This window comes from Aspergillus costaricaensis (assembly GCF_003184835.1).
Source record: "Aspergillus costaricaensis CBS 115574 unplaced genomic scaffold BO79scaffold_4, whole genome shotgun sequence".
NCBI classification, from domain to species: Eukaryota; Fungi; Ascomycota; class Eurotiomycetes; order Eurotiales; family Aspergillaceae; genus Aspergillus; species Aspergillus costaricensis.
Genome location: NW_020291804.1, coordinates 561,863 through 578,306, shown reverse-complemented (window position 1 = coordinate 578,306; position 16,444 = coordinate 561,863). Strand labels below are relative to the sequence as shown.

The window sequence follows — 16,444 nt, the reverse complement described above, 5'->3', positions numbered from 1 at the left end:
TTCTTTTGGAAGATGTTCTAGTCCACCTGGTGTTCATAAGGGCTCTTTTGATGTTCTTATCATTGCATGTATCATATACCCTTCGGTTCATTCTTCGGTTCGTCTTCTTTCTTGGACATTTGCCATCTGGGCATTGTGTATTGAACGCGTTGGTTAAGCCAGGTAGCAATGGCACCGAGACACATGTACATAGACATGCAGCATGATTCTGTTAATTTCTGGCACAGCTATCCGTAGGCTGCGTCTTCATCCGGAGTAATACAACAATCTAGCAAGTAGGATATACACATCACATCATCATGATCTGCCCACTACCGCAACGACACCTTCAGAGAGAAATCGACAATGCCGGTTCCCTGATGAATGGAGCTCGTCGACAAGATATCCACATCCGGACAAGCATAACGAGCAGCATTCTGCTCATTCAACCCACCACTAACCTCGACCAAAAACGCCTTCCCAGACCCAGCCCAACCAGCCTTCAACTTCCGCGCCGCATCCCTCACCCCCTCCGGCGTGAAATTATCCAACATAATCACATCCGCACCGGCCTCAATGGCCGCATCCGCCTCCTCCAAACTCCGACACTCGACCTCAACCTTCGTCGCAAAACCCCCGGCCGCCTTCGCCGCCTGCACCGCCCTCGGAATCGCCCTCACAATCGACCCCTCCTCCACCGCCTCCTTATCGCCACCATCCTTAGCCGCCGAGTTATTCGCACACGCCCACACATGATTATCCTTGAGCATAGTCATAGCGCTGAGATCATGCCGGTGAGGGTCCGCCCCGCCAACGAGAATACCATATTTCTCGACGACTCGGAACCCAGGGGTCGTCTTGCGCGTGCCGGCTAATGTGCCCGGCCAATTGTGGCTGCGGAGGATGGATACTAGGGTGGAGGTCTTGGTTGCGATGCCGGAGCAGCGCGCGAGAATGTTCAGGGCGACGCGCTCGCCGAGCAGGATCTTGCGGATTGGGCCGGTGACGGTCGCGCAGTGGGTGATTGGTTTGATGGGGGTGGTTTCGGTGATGTGCCATGTTACTCTGTTGTGGTTTCTTTAGTATGGGGTCTTGGTGATTGGAGTGGAAGAGGGGAAGCGTACGAGCATCCTAGTTGGGAGAAGACTTCGTCGAAGAAGGGGACGCCTGCGAGGATACCCTATGTGTTGAATACTATGTTAGTATGGATTGTATTGGGTAAGTGGTGGGTGGTGGTGGTGGTTACCTCGCTCTTTCCTAGTAATCGTGCTTCGCCTTCGGATTCCCCCACTACGAAGCCGCCATAGTCGAAACTGGGACAGTCTTCTTCGAGCCAGTCGGCGATGAGACGCTTGTAGTTGCCTGGGAGGAGGTGACGGAGGTCACCGTATTGGGATGCCATTGTTGTATGTAGTGATGTTGTTGTTAATGTATGTGTTGGTTGGAGTTGAGGGGGAAGATGATGGAGATGAAGCCGGAGGAGGAACCAAACCCCGCGCGGGGCACTTCGGAGTTTCGGAGCATGGCATCGGGACCCTCCGGGTTGCGGTTGGTTTGTTTGGTGGTCATGTGATTTGTATACACAGGATAGGGATTCATGTATATGTTTATGGTATTGTGTATAGTTATAATTAACAATGGATGATAGTTTACTGTAAGTTAATATTATACAATTTACATGATTCAAGGGTAAATATCATCTCGTATATTATACTCCATCAACATTAATAATGGGTGGAAGTATACTCCCGTCACTTCGCATCCCCCCCGAATGCAGCAAGCAAAGTATGAATACGAACACGAAGTCGACGACACATCGCACCCATGGACCCAACTATCAGTGATACGTAGCTTGTCTACTAAGCACAGCTCCCATGGCTAGACCTGGATTTCATTAATCCGAGCACATAAAGCCTCAGGAAGCTGTCATTGTTTACTGGACGGAAGGATTTCAAGCTTTGACACGACAACCCGGGGGGGCTTACATACAAAGTAAACATCTACTCAGCCTCAACGATGGTTGTTGGCAAGTTACTAAAATATGGATACGTTAATGCTGGCGTCATGGTCTGACATCAGTTCTGAAATCCCTGTGGGCTTTGTTCAAAATCATCTACTAAGATTAGTTTGCGACACGATGGATGTGCACTGCCTTGTTTAATCTTGGGTGACTACAGGCAGCACAATTCTTAACATATGGAGTACAACGGGGGGGAAAGAGGGGCTGGGGTATTGGCAGGAAGTTGTAAGGTATAGCTGTTATGGATGTATTACTGACAGTAAGTAAGTAAGTTAGTAATTAAGTATTAGAGTAATAATAACACAGGGGATACTTTCCAACGTTCATCCATATATGAAGCTGACTTGGATAGTAGTCTAGTAGTAGTTATGAGCTACAACCCAACATAAGCAAACAAATAGCACTAACTAACTATGTTAGCTACCTCCAAGATATGTCAAACGAAATATGCACACAACTCGGCCCCCGATCACCTTATGCACCTGCTACATGTGACATCTACCCAAGACTTCTTATCCCACACACCCTTACCTACTACTTCATCCCACCTGCAAAGATCATCATATGGCATTTACTAGTTACTCCAGAAAAATGAGGGGAATGCGCGGGGTAATCAGTAGTAGCTCCAAAGTAAATTATGTATTAACTGGACAAGGATGCCCGCAGCTCAAACCCCAGGTAGTTTCAAGCACAAAGTAGTACAAACCCGTCACACAGACCAGCCACCTGGTTGCTAACTATGTATCTGTACATGCATGGATATAAGGGGGGAGTACAAGGAGATGATCATCGCTTCTGCTATCCCATGCACCTGATCGTGTGATGGTAGTATTTATATTTTAGTGTTGGTGTGCTGTGCTTAGCTTGGTTGCTGTGTTGCTGTGTTGTGTTGTCCCTGCGCACCGGGGGGGGGGTGGGTGGTGTGTGGGATGGATTTTGACCCCAATTCGGGGTTTAAGCATACTACTACAACAAAGAACGGGATGGGGCATGCAGGGGGTTGTCTAAAAAAAATTGGAGAAATTCTTCAATACATGAGTACATTACTTATATGAGATCCATCCTACTCATAGAATGAATACTTTTCTCCCACTATAGTTGGAAGTAGCAGTAGGGGAATGGTGGTCAACTACTCACAAAATAATCACAGTATCCGTCCACACGCACCAACACTAAATCCAGCATAAACTTAATCCTCCCTATAATATGCATTAGATATTTTCCCCCCTCCCCCATTCTAGCCCGTAAACAACTATGATCACCATGCCAAGCTTCACCGGAAATCTACTGTCGGTGCCCGAGAGCGAGCGAGAGAGCCCTGGTATTATTACAGTATACGAAACATTTCCGTTGTGTTTTGATACTGTATATATTACTTATAGAAACATACGGTATTTACCGGGTTTAGTGTTGGAAACGGATACATGATGTAATTATGCACAAGTTATGCAATCTGCTTTAGGTCCTCGTGTATACTACACTACTAACTATACCCTAAGATGTATGCATATAGGTAGACGTAGATAAATCTTATCCTATACACGCACACACTGTATAACATAACTGATCCAGCTAAATTGATCCCCTTTTCCCCCCCTAATATTCTCCAGAATTATTTCCGGTATCTTGATACCATCGACACTACTCCTCCCCAATATAGAAGACTGATTGATTACTGTGTATATCAAACGCTAGAACCCAATAGCGGGATTCCAGAAACTCTTGGCAAAAAAATCAGGAACCACCATATCCCACCCACGATGAGTGAATTTCCAGATGATCCCTAATCAACACTATACCTCCTACCAGCCACATTTCAGTAGTATACAAGTTTAATTCTTCCCTGAATGAATAGCTTGCTTGGCTCAAACTTAAGCTGCCGCCAATGCTGATTAATGCATTATCATCATTAGTAACTAACCCCCTCAGCCAGCCCATGGAAACTTCCAGTCCCCGGGACGGAGACTTTTTTTCTTTTCACTAGTGAGTCAATGTGGCAGCAGCACGGAGACTTTTCTTTGCTCAAAACTAACTAACTACATACTAACTAGTCTACAGTCTACACACACTCACACGGAGAGGCAAGAACCACTGCGGATATTGCGGATATAACGGTCCAATCCCGGTGCCTGTATACCCGCACCTTAACTAGGAGAGGTTTTGGGTTAGGTCGGTTGGTCCCATCTGTACAGTGCGCGGAAAATGATTTGATTGATTATTGCTAGTTTAGTCTGACAAGGCTCGATCTGGTAATGGGTGTGGATCTCCACATGCAAAATATCCGCCCACCTGAGGCTTTTTCATTCCATAGAAACACCACAATCCACACTGTTTGCCTTCTGCTTCAGGTGGATCTCCTCCATAAGCCCGTTTCGTTTCAATCTGGGCTTTGCTTCTTGCTTGCTAGACCCGCTTCGGATACATATCACGGGTGATAAGGATAAATCGGCACGCTGTGATCATGTGATGCTATGGATAATCGGATGATTGCCAAGAAATTTTTTTTCAGATCAAAAAGAAAAAAATCATTATTGTCGAGGATTTTCTGGCTAGTACATATTAGATCAGCGGAATTAAAAGACGGAGAGTTCCGTATTTCTACATAGAGAATAGATGTCCCTGCCTCGGCGACGTACGTCCACGCCCATGCCGAGCCTAGGCACTAACTACTCTCTCCACCGATCGGCCGTTTATTGATTCACTGTGGCATGACTCTTTCCCGGCAGTTTACCTCGGGTTCTCGTTATGGTTCTGGTTCTGTTTTGGATCACTCCCTCCAGGCCTTATACACGATGGTACTACCGTACTTCTGCCCCTTCGGGAGAACGACCGTGTGCCGCCATCCGGGCTCATTGACCGCATTGACAAACCGACTGGGCTCGATGCAGAACCCCGCAAAAGGGCCCCGACTCGGCTTCCCGTCTGTTTCGGGTACATCGATGCCTTGGCCCGTGTAGAATTGGAATGCCGGCTCCGTGCTGTGCACTTGCAGGTGCAGGCGCGTGTCTGAGTGCTGGAACTCGGCCAGCAGGCGGAGGGGCTCACCCCGCGTATCGAGGGGAACGCGGGACAGGTCGCGGTCCATGACGAAGACATCGTCGAATTGGTTCTGCGGGCCGAAGGTGAAGTCCTTGGTGACTTCGCTGGGGTAGGGCTCGATGGGCCCCAGTGGGATGCCGTTCTCTAGTGGTAGGTAGTCCTGTGTTGATAGTTTACTGATGGTGCCTTCGGTGGTTGGGCCGCCGTTGAGGTTGAAGTAGCTGTTCGGACGGTCAATATTTTATTGCCCAATTGATGCAGTAAAAAAGAAAAAAGGGCAGATATACCTGTGGTTGGTCAAGTTAACAACCGTCTCATTGCACTCATCGCCCACCAACTCAGCCTCATATTCAATCTTCAGCACCGACGTAGTCTTGCCCTTCTCCACCTCCTCACTCGTGGTATAGTAGACCCTGAACTCCACCGTACCTGGGTATCCTGCCTCTCCATCACGGCTCAGATACGTATACAGCAGGGTAGTCTTCCCATCGCGGTTCAACACTGTTGGACCATCGAATTCGCAGCGACCCCATCCGCGACTACCCCCGTGCAGCGCATTGGGAGGGTCATTCAATTCGAGCTGATACGACTGTCCATTGAGATTCTGAATAACACCGTCTTTGATGCGGTTGGCAACACGTCCGATATTCGCGCCAAACCAGGGCGAGTTGTGCTTCTCGTAGTCTTCTTTCGTGGCGAAACCCTGAACAATGTTTTGTCCGTCCACGTTGAATTCCTGGATGATGGCGCCGAGGGAGAGGAACTTGGCGGAGGTTTTGTCGCCCATTTTGACTGAGTGCGCTGAATCCTTACTAAATATCTGATCTTTCTAGTGAGTCGGGCGTGTCTAGTGAGGGGCAATTGAAACTTTTGATGGGAAAAAGTAAGACAGTAGTCGATATATGAAGAGGGGTGGTCACTCACTTTCCGCCCGCTACCCCGCAATTCTGCTCCAACTGGAGAAGTCGCGACCAATACGACAGGGGCTCACGCTGAAGAGCTTACGTGCTTCAATCACTAGGATTGGTGCAAAGATAAGGTAGATAGGCCCTTCTTACTGCGAGGTTCATTTAAACTCGGTTAAATTTCCCAGGATCCCCATGCCTGAATGCCATCTTGGGCCTTGTTCTTCTCGCATATTAGGCTAAACCGCACTTCGTAGCATGTGGTGGATTTGCCGAATCGGGTAATCTTCCGGATATTTGTGCCTCAGGCAGAAATATGCTGCCATGTCAGTAGAGTGAGTAGTTCGATCATAGCTATCCATAGCTTGGACTGGATATGCTTCAAATTAATCTGTGGCTGGTCGGAGCTTCATCGTATTAGTAGTTAACGCCTTATACTAAGGTTGTTTTTTTTTGACATCGTGATCAAACTAGTCCCTTGGCTTGACTACCTGCCATTCCTTCCGGCGGGATACTGCTTACGCTATGAGAGGAGCAGCGTGGGATGGATTGAGAGTTAGCTAACTAGTAGTCGGCATCCCACTCTCTTCCTCACTTCCATCACGCAAGCAATGTTCGGGGTCTTAAATCGAACAAGAAATGGGAAGCTACCATCCCTGTCCATAGTAGATTACAGTGCACGCTCCCTTCCCCATCGCCGAAAGGGTCCCCGCAAAATTATGGATGGTTAGTTCTCTGACACAATAATGACTCATTCAGAAGGGCTTGCGAGATGCGCCGATTTGACCGTTAAACGGCTGCAGGGACCAAGCTCCTAAATCCTTAATATCAGTTAGTATAACTAAGTTGATGGTTACTTAATAGTAAAAGCACTCAGTGGGAGGGCCGTATGTGGGATTAGGTTACGAGATGGATTAAAAACAGACAAAACAGCGAGACAGACCGTAAATAACCGTATGTCATGTCATACCATAACATACTGCCAACTTCTACTAGTGCCGGATGACAATACGCCCAGGTCCGAAACGTGGAGTTAAGGCGAACAACCGCTCCGAAGCTGACAAGAACGAAAGTTCCATCAGTCAATTGAACTTACGGTCGCTCAACTAATCAATTCCAACCGTAACTAACTGAAACCTCGGGTCGGTCTCCGCGGAGCTTGGGGCTTCCGTGCCGAGTCCGTAATCCGCTGATTCAGCGCTTTTAACCCAAGTGTGGAAGCGAGAACAGGATACTTCCTCTTCTTATTATTCAATCACAAGAATAAATGTATTGGAATAGAATGCGATAGTGTGAACCAAGTTTCATCTTTAATTGAGACGATCTTTTCTTTCACTCCTCTGTGGGTTCAACCCCTGAGAAAGACCATACTGTGGCGGCATTCTTGCCACCTAAGCAGCCCTATCTTGTAATAGTAGCTCTTTGCTTTTTGATAATCCCGTCCCTACATACGGTAGTTGAATAGTACTTGAATTAGCCACGGCAATTGAAATAGATGTAAGAATGCTTTTGCTGGGCATTAATCTCATCCCATTCTTGCATTTGCATTTGCAGCTTGGCTGAATTGGCATATGCCATATGGCATATGACCTCGTAAGAAGCACAGCACTAGGTAGAAATCGCGCGGCCCCCGGGAATCGCAAGAACCGTTGCATCGGCATTCGGCATTGCTAAAATGAACCCCTTATGTAAATAGATACTACACAACACTAAGAAGTACCGGGAACCCCTATACCATGCATTGGTAGACAGCCGGGTTCAGTGTGATTAGAGTAACTCCGAGAGGTGGTCTCCGGGAGTAACTGACTGCTTTGTACCAATAGGACATGTGATGACAAGCATGCGATGGTGGCTTTGGAAATCCTGATCTCAGCATGAGTTCAGGATTAGAAATCCGTCGATCGGGCTGTACTGTGTAGTGGCTGAGCGGTCTAACCCCATATCAAAGCGTCCATTGTCCACTTGACAACAACATTACCACACCCTGATGTGAGCGCTGCATGCAGATGTTCTGGGGAAAGTGTGTGTTGGTGGTCCGCGATGACTACTGAGTAGTCCACAGTAGTGGTAATGCAGTGACCTACTGACGGGGCCCCGGGGGTGCATTACCCGTTTGGGAGTCACTAGCCCTCCCATTATTAGGATGATTATTGCCAGACAAGACAATTGCTTTTGTGTCTTGAAAGGGGGCTGACTGGATCCCATCCGTGCTCTACTCCGTAGATATACTGCAGTTAACCCTCACAGTCCAGTCTTGTCGGGAAGAGGGACCATGAATGGGGCTATCTCTCCATTTTGGGGAACCAGTGTCCATCACCTGGGTCAGGGAGACGGAACGGAATTAGGGAGATGGGAACCGTGAAGAAAAGAAATTAAAGGGAAAAAGAAAAACAAAAATAAAAAATTTTGTAGTTCTACACGTGGAACGACAGGAGATGGACAGCTTCCATTGCCATTAGAATATCACGTCGAATCCTCCGTAATCCGGAGGGAAATCAAGGTTCAGTCCCTTCCTGGCAAAGAGTGGGCGTATTCCGATGGGAACTCGGATGTCGAACCAGGTAAGCGATGTTATTGCCTGGGCACTGGCACACTGACACACGGTCGGGAGGTCGGCATTTCGGCCTGTGTGCTGGTCCGCCCGTGGCTGACCAGCAATATCCACTCAACTGTCTATCCACAGAACCAGATGAGGCAAAGGCTCCATGGAAGGAAAGAAGAGACGGAAATAAGAGAAGAAACAACAGGTAAAGGCAGCAATGGAAAAAAAAAAAAACCTCTCCCCCTTCCCACTCATCGCTCCCCACTAGCGGGTGTGTGGGCTGGGCTGGGCTCCGTCGTGCCAGACCCAAACATCAAATTGGGCTCCGTCGTATCGAGGGTGGTGACTTTTGGACCCTCTTCGTTTTTTCATGGGGATCCATCGGCCAGGAAGACTTGTTGTTCATGAATTTCTTGTTCAGTGATCAGGTTCCCCCTCTTGACCACTACAGGGAATATTGTTGCAGGAGGGCAGTAGGGTTCACTCGACGTGTCACGATCTACCTCGTATCCCCATCGGGGGCGCGTGAGTGGTCCAGCCAGTCCAGATGTGGCCGGAGATAAGGTAGAGCTGTCACCGGCCTTTAGGATTTGATTATCCATGACGTCCTCCATCACCGCATTAGTCACTCGTGAGCGGTTGGAACGTCATCTGGGCTTAACGAGCAGAGAAAAAAAGGTTCCTGGCCTCGGCAGTCGGTCTCCGTTGGCCGATACGCCCTGCGCCCTAGGCCAAATCTCGGCCACTTCTCGGACAAAGATTGAAGTAAACCAAAGTAAATAAGAAGAATCGAGAATAGATTGTATATTTTCAATGTCGGAGACATAAGAATGACATATAGAACATCCGAAACTAGAACCAGCATCGGCAAGTATCCACGCAAAAGCATCCGCATCCAAGTAAAGAAAAAACAAACCGCCCTGCCTGTTCAAGCCTTCCAATGTTTTGTGTAAACTCCAACTCCAAAACACCTCGACGCCTTCATCATCAAAAAAGTATAAGCCAAAATAATATGTAGAGGATGCTGTCCCCACAAGAAGAGAAAGAAAAAGAATGTGATGCCAGTCACCCAAAAGAATCCAACACTGTACAGCTGATCAATTACCCTTCTTAATGAAGGGGAGTGCTGCCATATGTTCAAAAAGTAGTCCAATGTCGAAATGTAGCATGTATATTATACACGCGTTACGTCGTACGGCGTATGCAAAACAAATGTCAGACAAATGAGAGACATTAATGTGCTAAATTTCGTCGTATCGAAGTGATCTCAGGTCGATGCGATCTCGGGCGCATTGGCATTCAAAAACTGATTGATGTCTTCATAGTCGCCTTTGGTGTCCATATAGGACGAAGAGGAAAGCATGCAGCTCATCGGTAATTGACGGTTGAACATCGGCGAGGGCACCTGGTCGTCAAAGGACAAATTCGTATAATCGGACGCGCCTATTAGATCCATATCGTCGAAAGCGCCAAAGTTATTGTTGGGCCACTGTTGCGGGGTCTGGAGGGCGAGGGGATTCACGACGCCTTGCATGGTCATGGGCGCAACGAAGGCGGGATTTGTCGGTGCCATTTGAGGCTCTGATTTGATAGTGGGGCCTTGTGTTTGGGACGGTGTGCTAAAGCTGGATTGCGTACTCGAGAGCTGACGAGCAAACGGGTCTGAGAAGCGGGAGGGCATGATAGGCGACTGCGCACTTTCTGAGCTACCGTCGGATGACTCCTGGCGTTGCATGTGTCCGGAATTCTGCCTCCAGAGATCTTGCTGCATAGCCTCTGTGTTCTCTTCGAAGCGCTCACCCTTGGTCTGGTCCAAGGCGCCAAGTCGCGTAAGCAGATCATGTGTTAGAGGATGGCCGTTGGGCTCGCATTTCAAGGGCTCTCCCGGCCAGCCTTCGCCCTCCAAGGCGCGACGGTACATTTCTTGCAGGCCATTGACGAGCCACGTTTGTTGCTGTTCAAGCATCTCGACATAACTAGAGGCGGCGGTAAGCCAGGTTAGCTATTGATACAACATGTCGGTTGGGTGCAAGCTCACCCCTTGGGGTACACTTTGTCGTGAGCCTTCTTCCTCTCGCCAAAGACACAGATGGCATTATCTGTCCTGCACCGACCACATGGGTTGGATCCGTCACACTGCACCGGGTCAGTGCATCAGGACAAGCTGATGCTTGAGCATGACTTGGCTTACCTTGGATTTCTTCAGTCTACACCGATCGCATGCCTTACAGACCCTCTTTCGGACATTACCGTCCGAATGTGAGTGGTCGGATGTAGGTGATGATTGGCGTGCCGTCATTGTGCGCATATATATACTTATGGAGGTGAGGGAGGTTTGGTAGCGGGTATTGAAAGGCAGATGTGGCCAGAGAAATCAAAAGAGTATCTCCCCAGTCAAGAAAAAGGTGAAAATCAAAAAGAGTATCGAAAGCGCGAGTTCCAGTTGCGATGGTTAGTTTTGTAGGGTAACTAGTCGGGTTTGCTTTTTCTCTGTTCTTTCGAATTTTCGTTTCCCTTTCTTTTTCTTATTGCTTTTCTTGTGCCTTGTCCTCGCCTATACCTTTTTCTGTGGTGCGGTGTTGCAATGATCAGTGATCGACAATACGTAAGATTGGTCGATGATATAACGAGGCCGGATGGATAAAGGTAAAAGAAGGTGTAATGAGCAAGAGAAGGTTCAGAGAGTCGAGCCAATGCGAGAGCTCGATCGAGACAACCGCATGTAATGATTAATGATCAAGTTGAACGGTTCCAAGGACAGGATAGCGTTACAACGATCCACCGGTGGTTGGGCTAAAGGCAAGGTGTGTAGTAGTAGTAAATGGTGTGGTAAAGAGGAAGTATATCTGGGAGGGAAAAGAGGCCAGGCTTGACCAAACCGGGAGGGTCGAAGCTCTTTTAACTAGATATAAGGGAGGAGGAGTAAGACGAGGACGACGTAAAGTCAGAGTGATGATGATTGATGATGATGATAATAATAATAATTGCTACTACAGATGGGCCTGGATGATTATTTATTCGAATTAGTCTAGTCCCCATGGATTTCTTTTTTTTTTTTCCTTTTCATTTTTTTTATTTTTTGATTAAAAATAATAGTAAGGTTGGCGGTCCTTCACGTAGGAATGGTCGCCGTCTTACCCTTGGGATTATTGACGCAGTCCAAAGGAACCAAAATGGATCGGGTCTGGCGGCGCTGGCCGATCATTGGCCGGCCGCTAGAGGTCTGGAGGTTTATGCAGTGGGGCCCTTCTTCTCTGTACGGTATTGACCTCGTATTAACTGTTCCCTCCAAACTTGCACTGTATCATTCATAACTTTTCCTGGTACTACTACGTGAACTAAACCAACTGCTTGCTTGCTGCCTGCCTGGCTATCGTCACACTTGTCCACTTCTTTGGGGAGACAGCGGAAAAATCTTTCTACATGAACCGGGTTAAATTCAAGGCACATATGAATTTTAAGATTTGATCCAACGTGGTGCTCCAAAGCTTCACCTGCCTCTGCAGCCACAGCGTGTCAATTCCTTGCCCATACTATTATAAGTTGGTACCTCTGAGTGAACTGAGGTAGCGCTTTCCATACTGTGTAACCATACGTCATAACCAATACGTAGATGAACCCTGCGGCCGTTTGTATGTAAGGTATTTTACCTGATACGGAGGAACAGGTTGAACGGATAACGGAAGTAACCAGCCCAGACGGACGTGCTGATTGCCTGAATCGGCATCGGAGACTGCTTGACTCGGACCTCGGAGGTGCCAACTTCCTTTTTCTGCTTTTGCGTGCTTTTGGGAAATTACCTCATTTAGATATATTTCCTTTTTATTTCCCTCATGTTGGGAGGGGCCCCCAAAACGATTCAAAAACCTCAATGGCCCACCTCAGGCCGTATATCCGATCGGGACTCTGGACAGGTACCTCCCATGTCTACACTCTATGGGGGTTTCCCTTCATGTACCGTAGGTGTCTGCCTTGGCTAGTGAGGCCCTACCTTTGGACTACTATAGTCTACCTAGGGTGTGGAAAAGATCTTTGGAGGAAGTAGAAGAGGGGGGGTGGGAATACGTGGACAATTAATCACGAGGGAGAACTTAGATAGTAGAGACTAAATGTAGGTAGCTATAGTTACTTCGCGGCCGAGGTGGTTTTACCTGCGCCATCGTGGGTGATGTGTGAGACTCACTTGAAGCAAGCTGTACCTTTTCCGATGTGAAGGTACATCCATAGCTTTAGTTCAGAATTGCGGTAATTCTGCGATTTGATGCAAACCAGCTTGAGGGAATGACAGCCCAAGTCTGCATAGCCCGGCATTACGGCACAACAATATCCACCTTGAGTATATTTCCATAACCAAATTTTTTTTTTTTTTCGAAGCTGACCCAACTCGGCAAACTCATGCCGAACGGGTAGCTTTCGAAACCATGAATCCACTGTTCTGGAGCGGTATGTAAGGTGTATGGACCATCGGGTGGTGGCTCCATAATGACTACTTACTGTGAACATTACCTGACACTGACAGGGTCAATAAACTCATCTCAATTCTCTCTCCCCCCTTTGAGCTCCATTCAAAGTGCATCGTCAAAACCCCGATTCGGCGATCAAACACGGATTCCTTTCCCCGTCCGATATCTCTGATCGCTGCTATTCTCCTAGTTCCCTCCATAGTCGTACAAGACCTGTTGATCACCAGTTTCTTGGCGATTGGCGCTCTCCTTCGAAAGCTTAACGGCAGACCGGATTGATTTCAATCCTTCTTTGCCACACAGTCTGCCGCCAGGTGGATGGAGCAGGGAAGGCCGAATCCCGCGTTGATCCAATCGTCGGTTCCGATTGTTGTTCGTGATCAGCTTTAGTTTGGGATGATTCAATAGCCCGGTCAATCATTGTTCTTCCAATTTTACTTTCCTGCCTTGAAGCAGCAGCAGCAGCAGCAGCAGTAGCAGCAGCTCCTCTCCACCACGAGGTGCCGTTGGAGCTATCCGCACATGACAGTCAATGACGTTGATCATCCCTCCGATGGACCATGCCACTTGCACGGTCGCAGGTCTGATTCGATTATGCCCCTGTCATTCCCCTCCAGCTTAGCCTGTTGTGACAACAGGAAATGATTTAATTAATCCTAACAGGCTACTGCTCTCGAAGCCAGTTCGCGTTGCCGGAGTACGGTGCCCGTGTCTGGCTGGAGCTGGTTTGACCGGCACTTACCACTGGCTCAGCTCCGGGATTGACTTCATACTTGCACCACTGCCTCGGGTGCTATAGAGTGGCAGATAAGGTTTCTGATCCTGCGATCAATGACCGCTGGACTATCCTTTTCCATGTTGATCCATGCCCGTTTTCTACAATGTACCAATAGGTGCCCCATCGAAAATGCCGAGTGTCGCTTAATTCCCGAAGCGGCTATACTACTCGGGATTGAACCTTGCACCTGAAGCACGATCGAGGCTGGTTCTTGCTTTCAGGGGTTCGACGATTGCAGAATATGCTGCCCATAGCCAAACATTGGAAATCGATTACAGATCGCTGATACATGCTACTCTCTCGGGTCTAGACCATGCGATAGTGTCAAGCCCGCTAACCATGATAGCGTCATCCCGCAGTGCTCTACCAATCTTGACCCCACCACCACCACTACCGCTGCTGACATGGATGCACTCGGTTTTCCACTTCCGTCGGGATGCGGCAGGGAGACCATGTGTGCCGTGAGAGGTTGCTGATAAGATATAGCGATGCATTGTCTGTCCCTAGTCGGCCGGATTGCAGGTTAGTGTCCTGCACCGGATGAGCAAGCTCGCCGGTGACCTCATTGTTAATTAACCCATGCTCTGCTCCCGTGACAGCCATCGGGTTCTTCTAGCAGTCTCGTGTTTTCTCGAAACATGCCGATCTATCCGTCTATGCAAACTACACGTCAAGGAAGTAGATGATGGAACTTGGCATTCGTGGATGCATCAACAGGTTAACGGTCGAGATTGAAGTCAGCTGAATAAGTAGTATACAAAAGGGGGTATAATGTTGAAATGTTAATACAAAGAAGGATGGACGACCGCAATAGGCAGACCTGCAGCCTAACAACAACTCATGCGCTTCCATATGCTCGCCTTTGCAGGCTTGGATGGCTTGTTCTGCCCCGATCCTGATGCCTCTGGTTGAAGATGGCCCTTCTCGCCTGGATCCTGACGTGCACGTTTACCTCCAAAGAGCCCACGAAGACCACTCTGTCGTTTCTGTGTGCGCTTCTGCGATTCTCCCTTGCCTTCCTTGCTAACAACCGTGTCAGCAGGGGTTTTTGCAGCCGTCGAAGGCTCGCCCCTTTGAGCGGTTTGACTGGTCGGAGGACCCTTCTGGTAGTGTAGTCGACGGGCCTCGACGACCCGACGGACTAGGACTGCGAGAGTGTCAGCTTCTGGCAAGAGTATATACCTGGCTCGATAGTGGTGAGAGGCTTACGGGCAAAGGTTTCCTCGATGTTGACCATCTCCCTGGCGCTGGTCTCCATGAAACCGCAACCGTGTTTTCGGGCATACTCCAGGCCATCCCGGGAACTAATGACTCTGTTGTCTTTGAGATCGCACTTGTTCCCTGCGACGATCTTGACCGGGGGTGGCATGCCCACATCGAGGCCCTCTGCACTGGCCCCCAACTCCTTGCGCAACCGATCATTGTCCTCAAGGCGTTGTTCGGTTTCGATCTCAATCATGTCCATGAAGTAGTCCAAAGCGCCTAAGCTCGATTTGTTGGTGATGTCGTACACCAGAAGAAAGGCGTCGGATCTCAGGTTGGAAGCCGCCCATAAGCCGCGATACTCTTCCTGGCCGGCCGTGTCGGTGATGGATAGGAAGTATGGCACGCCATCGACCACGCGCGTAACCGAATATGAATCCTCTGCACGGTTCAACCAGATCGCCCGATGTCAGTAATTGTGAAACTCGATATAGCTCAGAGCAAGACCAGCAAGGAGGGTATACCGATTGTAGGGTCGTATCTATCCCGTTGCTCTGGATTAGCATGATGGACGCTTCTCGTCGACGTTTGATGATCGGATTCTATCTGTAAGACTTACTCATGAATCCACTGACTCCGCACCAGGCGCAAGGTGATGGATGATTTTCCTAGCGGCCATCAGCGATAAGGTTCTTTCTTCCCCCTTGTAGCCCCGCAGTCCCTGCGCCGGGATGACGAAAAGAACCATGGGGGGGGGGGGGGGGGTTCAAGAGATGGGGTTGCACAGCATACCGCATCCACCATCGCCGCAGATGGTGATAGAGATCTTGTCGGTGGCGTCGGCCATGGTGAGGGAGTGCGGGTCGATAGATAGGTGTCGGGGATGCGCACGCGACGGCGGGTCCAGTAGTAACAAACAGAGAGAGACAAGGGTCAATGGTTGTGTAACGAGCGAATTTTGACCCTGAAGCTAGTCGGCTACCCCGATTCTCCTACCACCAACAGGTGGGTGTCGAAGTGTATCCCTTCGCAAGAGTGTTTTTTTGAGTCCCGTCAAGTAGATGGAGATGCGACTGGACCCGAGAGGGGCATTACAGGGGCAGTGTGAGGCGAGCTGTGTGGTGTGTGGCCTGGCCGAACGGACAAAACACCGAGGCAGTTTCGGGGATGAAAGTGAAAGAACAGGGTATAAGAATGTGGACGGAGTTTATCTGGCAGAAGTTGCGACTCGAGTTTTTCAGGCACTGACTCGGAGTAAGGGGGAAAGAGAAGAATGGGAGAAAGGATTCCCAACGTGGGCGAATCTCAGACGCCGACGGAGCGAAGCGCCGCCCCTTTGGGGGTCCATTTCGGTGATTGCGGATGGCCGATCACTGGGTGGTGATGATGTTGATGATGATGATGATGATGATAATAAATGATCGATTGATAAGGGAGAGTAGGGGTATATAGATAAATATCTATTGTGGACCAGGAGAATATAATTGATCGGGGGGAATTAATCGTTTGATGTCA

The 16,444-nt window shown here is 48.8% G+C and overlaps 5 protein-coding genes across 5 annotated transcripts; 1 reads left to right on the top strand and 4 right to left on the bottom strand.

The window, feature by feature from the left end:
• Positions 1 to 166: 166 nt before the first annotated feature.
• BO79DRAFT_284950 (nicotinate-nucleotide diphosphorylase (carboxylating)) lies at positions 167 to 1,403 on the bottom strand. Its single transcript, XM_025688301.1, has 3 exons — positions 1,226 to 1,403; positions 1,104 to 1,159; positions 167 to 1,044 (listed from the first exon to the last, which is right to left on the bottom strand). Exons 1-3 carry the CDS (start codon positions 1,379 to 1,381, stop codon positions 312 to 314), a joined length of 945 nt encoding a protein of 314 aa, XP_025543547.1. The 5' UTR covers positions 1,382 to 1,403; the 3' UTR covers positions 167 to 311.
• A 3,040-nt stretch (positions 1,404 to 4,443) lies between these two features.
• On the bottom strand, positions 4,444 to 5,894 carry BO79DRAFT_207147 (aldose 1-epimerase). Its single transcript, XM_025682117.1, has 2 exons — positions 5,326 to 5,894; positions 4,444 to 5,259 (listed from the first exon to the last, which is right to left on the bottom strand). The coding sequence occupies exons 1-2, from the start codon at positions 5,823 to 5,825 to the stop codon at positions 4,767 to 4,769; spliced, it is 993 nt and encodes a 330-aa protein (XP_025543546.1). The 5' UTR covers positions 5,826 to 5,894; the 3' UTR covers positions 4,444 to 4,766.
• Positions 5,895 to 7,943: 2,049 nt separating this feature from the next.
• BO79DRAFT_275149 (uncharacterized protein) lies at positions 7,944 to 9,566 on the top strand (the record flags this gene model as incomplete). Its single annotated transcript, XM_025687644.1, has 8 exons — positions 7,944 to 7,963; positions 8,020 to 8,062; positions 8,191 to 8,301; positions 8,387 to 8,504; positions 8,754 to 8,847; positions 8,914 to 8,958; positions 9,111 to 9,116; positions 9,154 to 9,566. The coding sequence occupies 8 exons, from the start codon at positions 7,944 to 7,946 to the stop codon at positions 9,266 to 9,268; spliced, it is 552 nt and encodes a 183-aa protein (XP_025543545.1). The 3' UTR covers positions 9,269 to 9,566.
• BO79DRAFT_55407 (Zn(II)2Cys6 transcription factor domain-containing protein) lies at positions 9,567 to 11,023 on the bottom strand. The gene is made up of 3 exons (XM_025689416.1): positions 10,677 to 11,023; positions 10,524 to 10,621; positions 9,567 to 10,461 (listed from the first exon to the last, which is right to left on the bottom strand). Exons 1-3 carry the CDS (start codon positions 10,791 to 10,793, stop codon positions 9,753 to 9,755), a joined length of 924 nt encoding a protein of 307 aa, XP_025543544.1. The 5' UTR covers positions 10,794 to 11,023; the 3' UTR covers positions 9,567 to 9,752.
• Positions 11,024 to 14,386: 3,363 nt separating this feature from the next.
• On the bottom strand, positions 14,387 to 15,883 carry BO79DRAFT_55358 (putative RAS small monomeric GTPase). The gene is made up of 5 exons (XM_025689415.1): positions 15,722 to 15,883; positions 15,549 to 15,597; positions 15,454 to 15,470; positions 14,936 to 15,370; positions 14,387 to 14,873 (listed from the first exon to the last, which is right to left on the bottom strand). Exons 1-5 carry the CDS (start codon positions 15,774 to 15,776, stop codon positions 14,554 to 14,556), a joined length of 876 nt encoding a protein of 291 aa, XP_025543543.1. The 5' UTR covers positions 15,777 to 15,883; the 3' UTR covers positions 14,387 to 14,553.
• Between the last annotated feature and the right edge of the window lie 561 nt (positions 15,884 to 16,444).

What these genes read in the sequence shown, in the direction of transcription:
- BO79DRAFT_284950 (XM_025688301.1), bottom strand. Translation starts at nt 1,381, where the DNA reads ATGGCATCCCAATACGGTGACCTCCGTCACCTCCTCCCAGGCAACTAC. An exon ending in GATTACTAGGAAAGAGCGAG is followed by an intron (nt 1,160 to 1,225) that starts GTAACCACCACC and finishes TTCAACACATAG; the next exon opens with GGTATCCTCGCAGGCGTCCC. An exon ending in TTCTCCCAACTAGGATGCTC is followed by an intron (nt 1,045 to 1,103) that starts GTACGCTTCCCC and finishes AAACCACAACAG; the next exon opens with AGTAACATGGCACATCACCG.
- BO79DRAFT_55407 (XM_025689416.1), bottom strand. Translation starts at nt 10,793, where the DNA reads ATGCGCACAATGACGGCACGCCAATCATCACCTACATCCGACCACTCA. An exon ending in GTAGACTGAAGAAATCCAAG is followed by an intron (nt 10,622 to 10,676) that starts GTAAGCCAAGTC and finishes GACCCGGTGCAG; the next exon opens with TGTGACGGATCCAACCCATG. An exon ending in GACAAAGTGTACCCCAAGGG is followed by an intron (nt 10,462 to 10,523) that starts GTGAGCTTGCAC and finishes CGCCGCCTCTAG; the next exon opens with TTATGTCGAGATGCTTGAAC.
- BO79DRAFT_207147 (XM_025682117.1), bottom strand. Translation starts at nt 5,825, where the DNA reads ATGGGCGACAAAACCTCCGCCAAGTTCCTCTCCCTCGGCGCCATCATC. An exon ending in GTTAACTTGACCAACCACAG is followed by an intron (nt 5,260 to 5,325) that starts GTATATCTGCCC and finishes CCGTCCGAACAG; the next exon opens with CTACTTCAACCTCAACGGCG.
- BO79DRAFT_55358 (XM_025689415.1), bottom strand. Translation starts at nt 15,776, where the DNA reads ATGGCCGACGCCACCGACAAGATCTCTATCACCATCTGCGGCGATGGT. An exon ending in CTGCGGCGATGGTGGATGCG is followed by an intron (nt 15,598 to 15,721) that starts GTATGCTGTGCA and finishes GATGGCCGCTAG; the next exon opens with GAAAATCATCCATCACCTTG. An exon ending in CATCGAGGAAACCTTTGCCC is followed by an intron (nt 14,874 to 14,935) that starts GTAAGCCTCTCA and finishes ACACTCTCGCAG; the next exon opens with TCCTAGTCCGTCGGGTCGTC.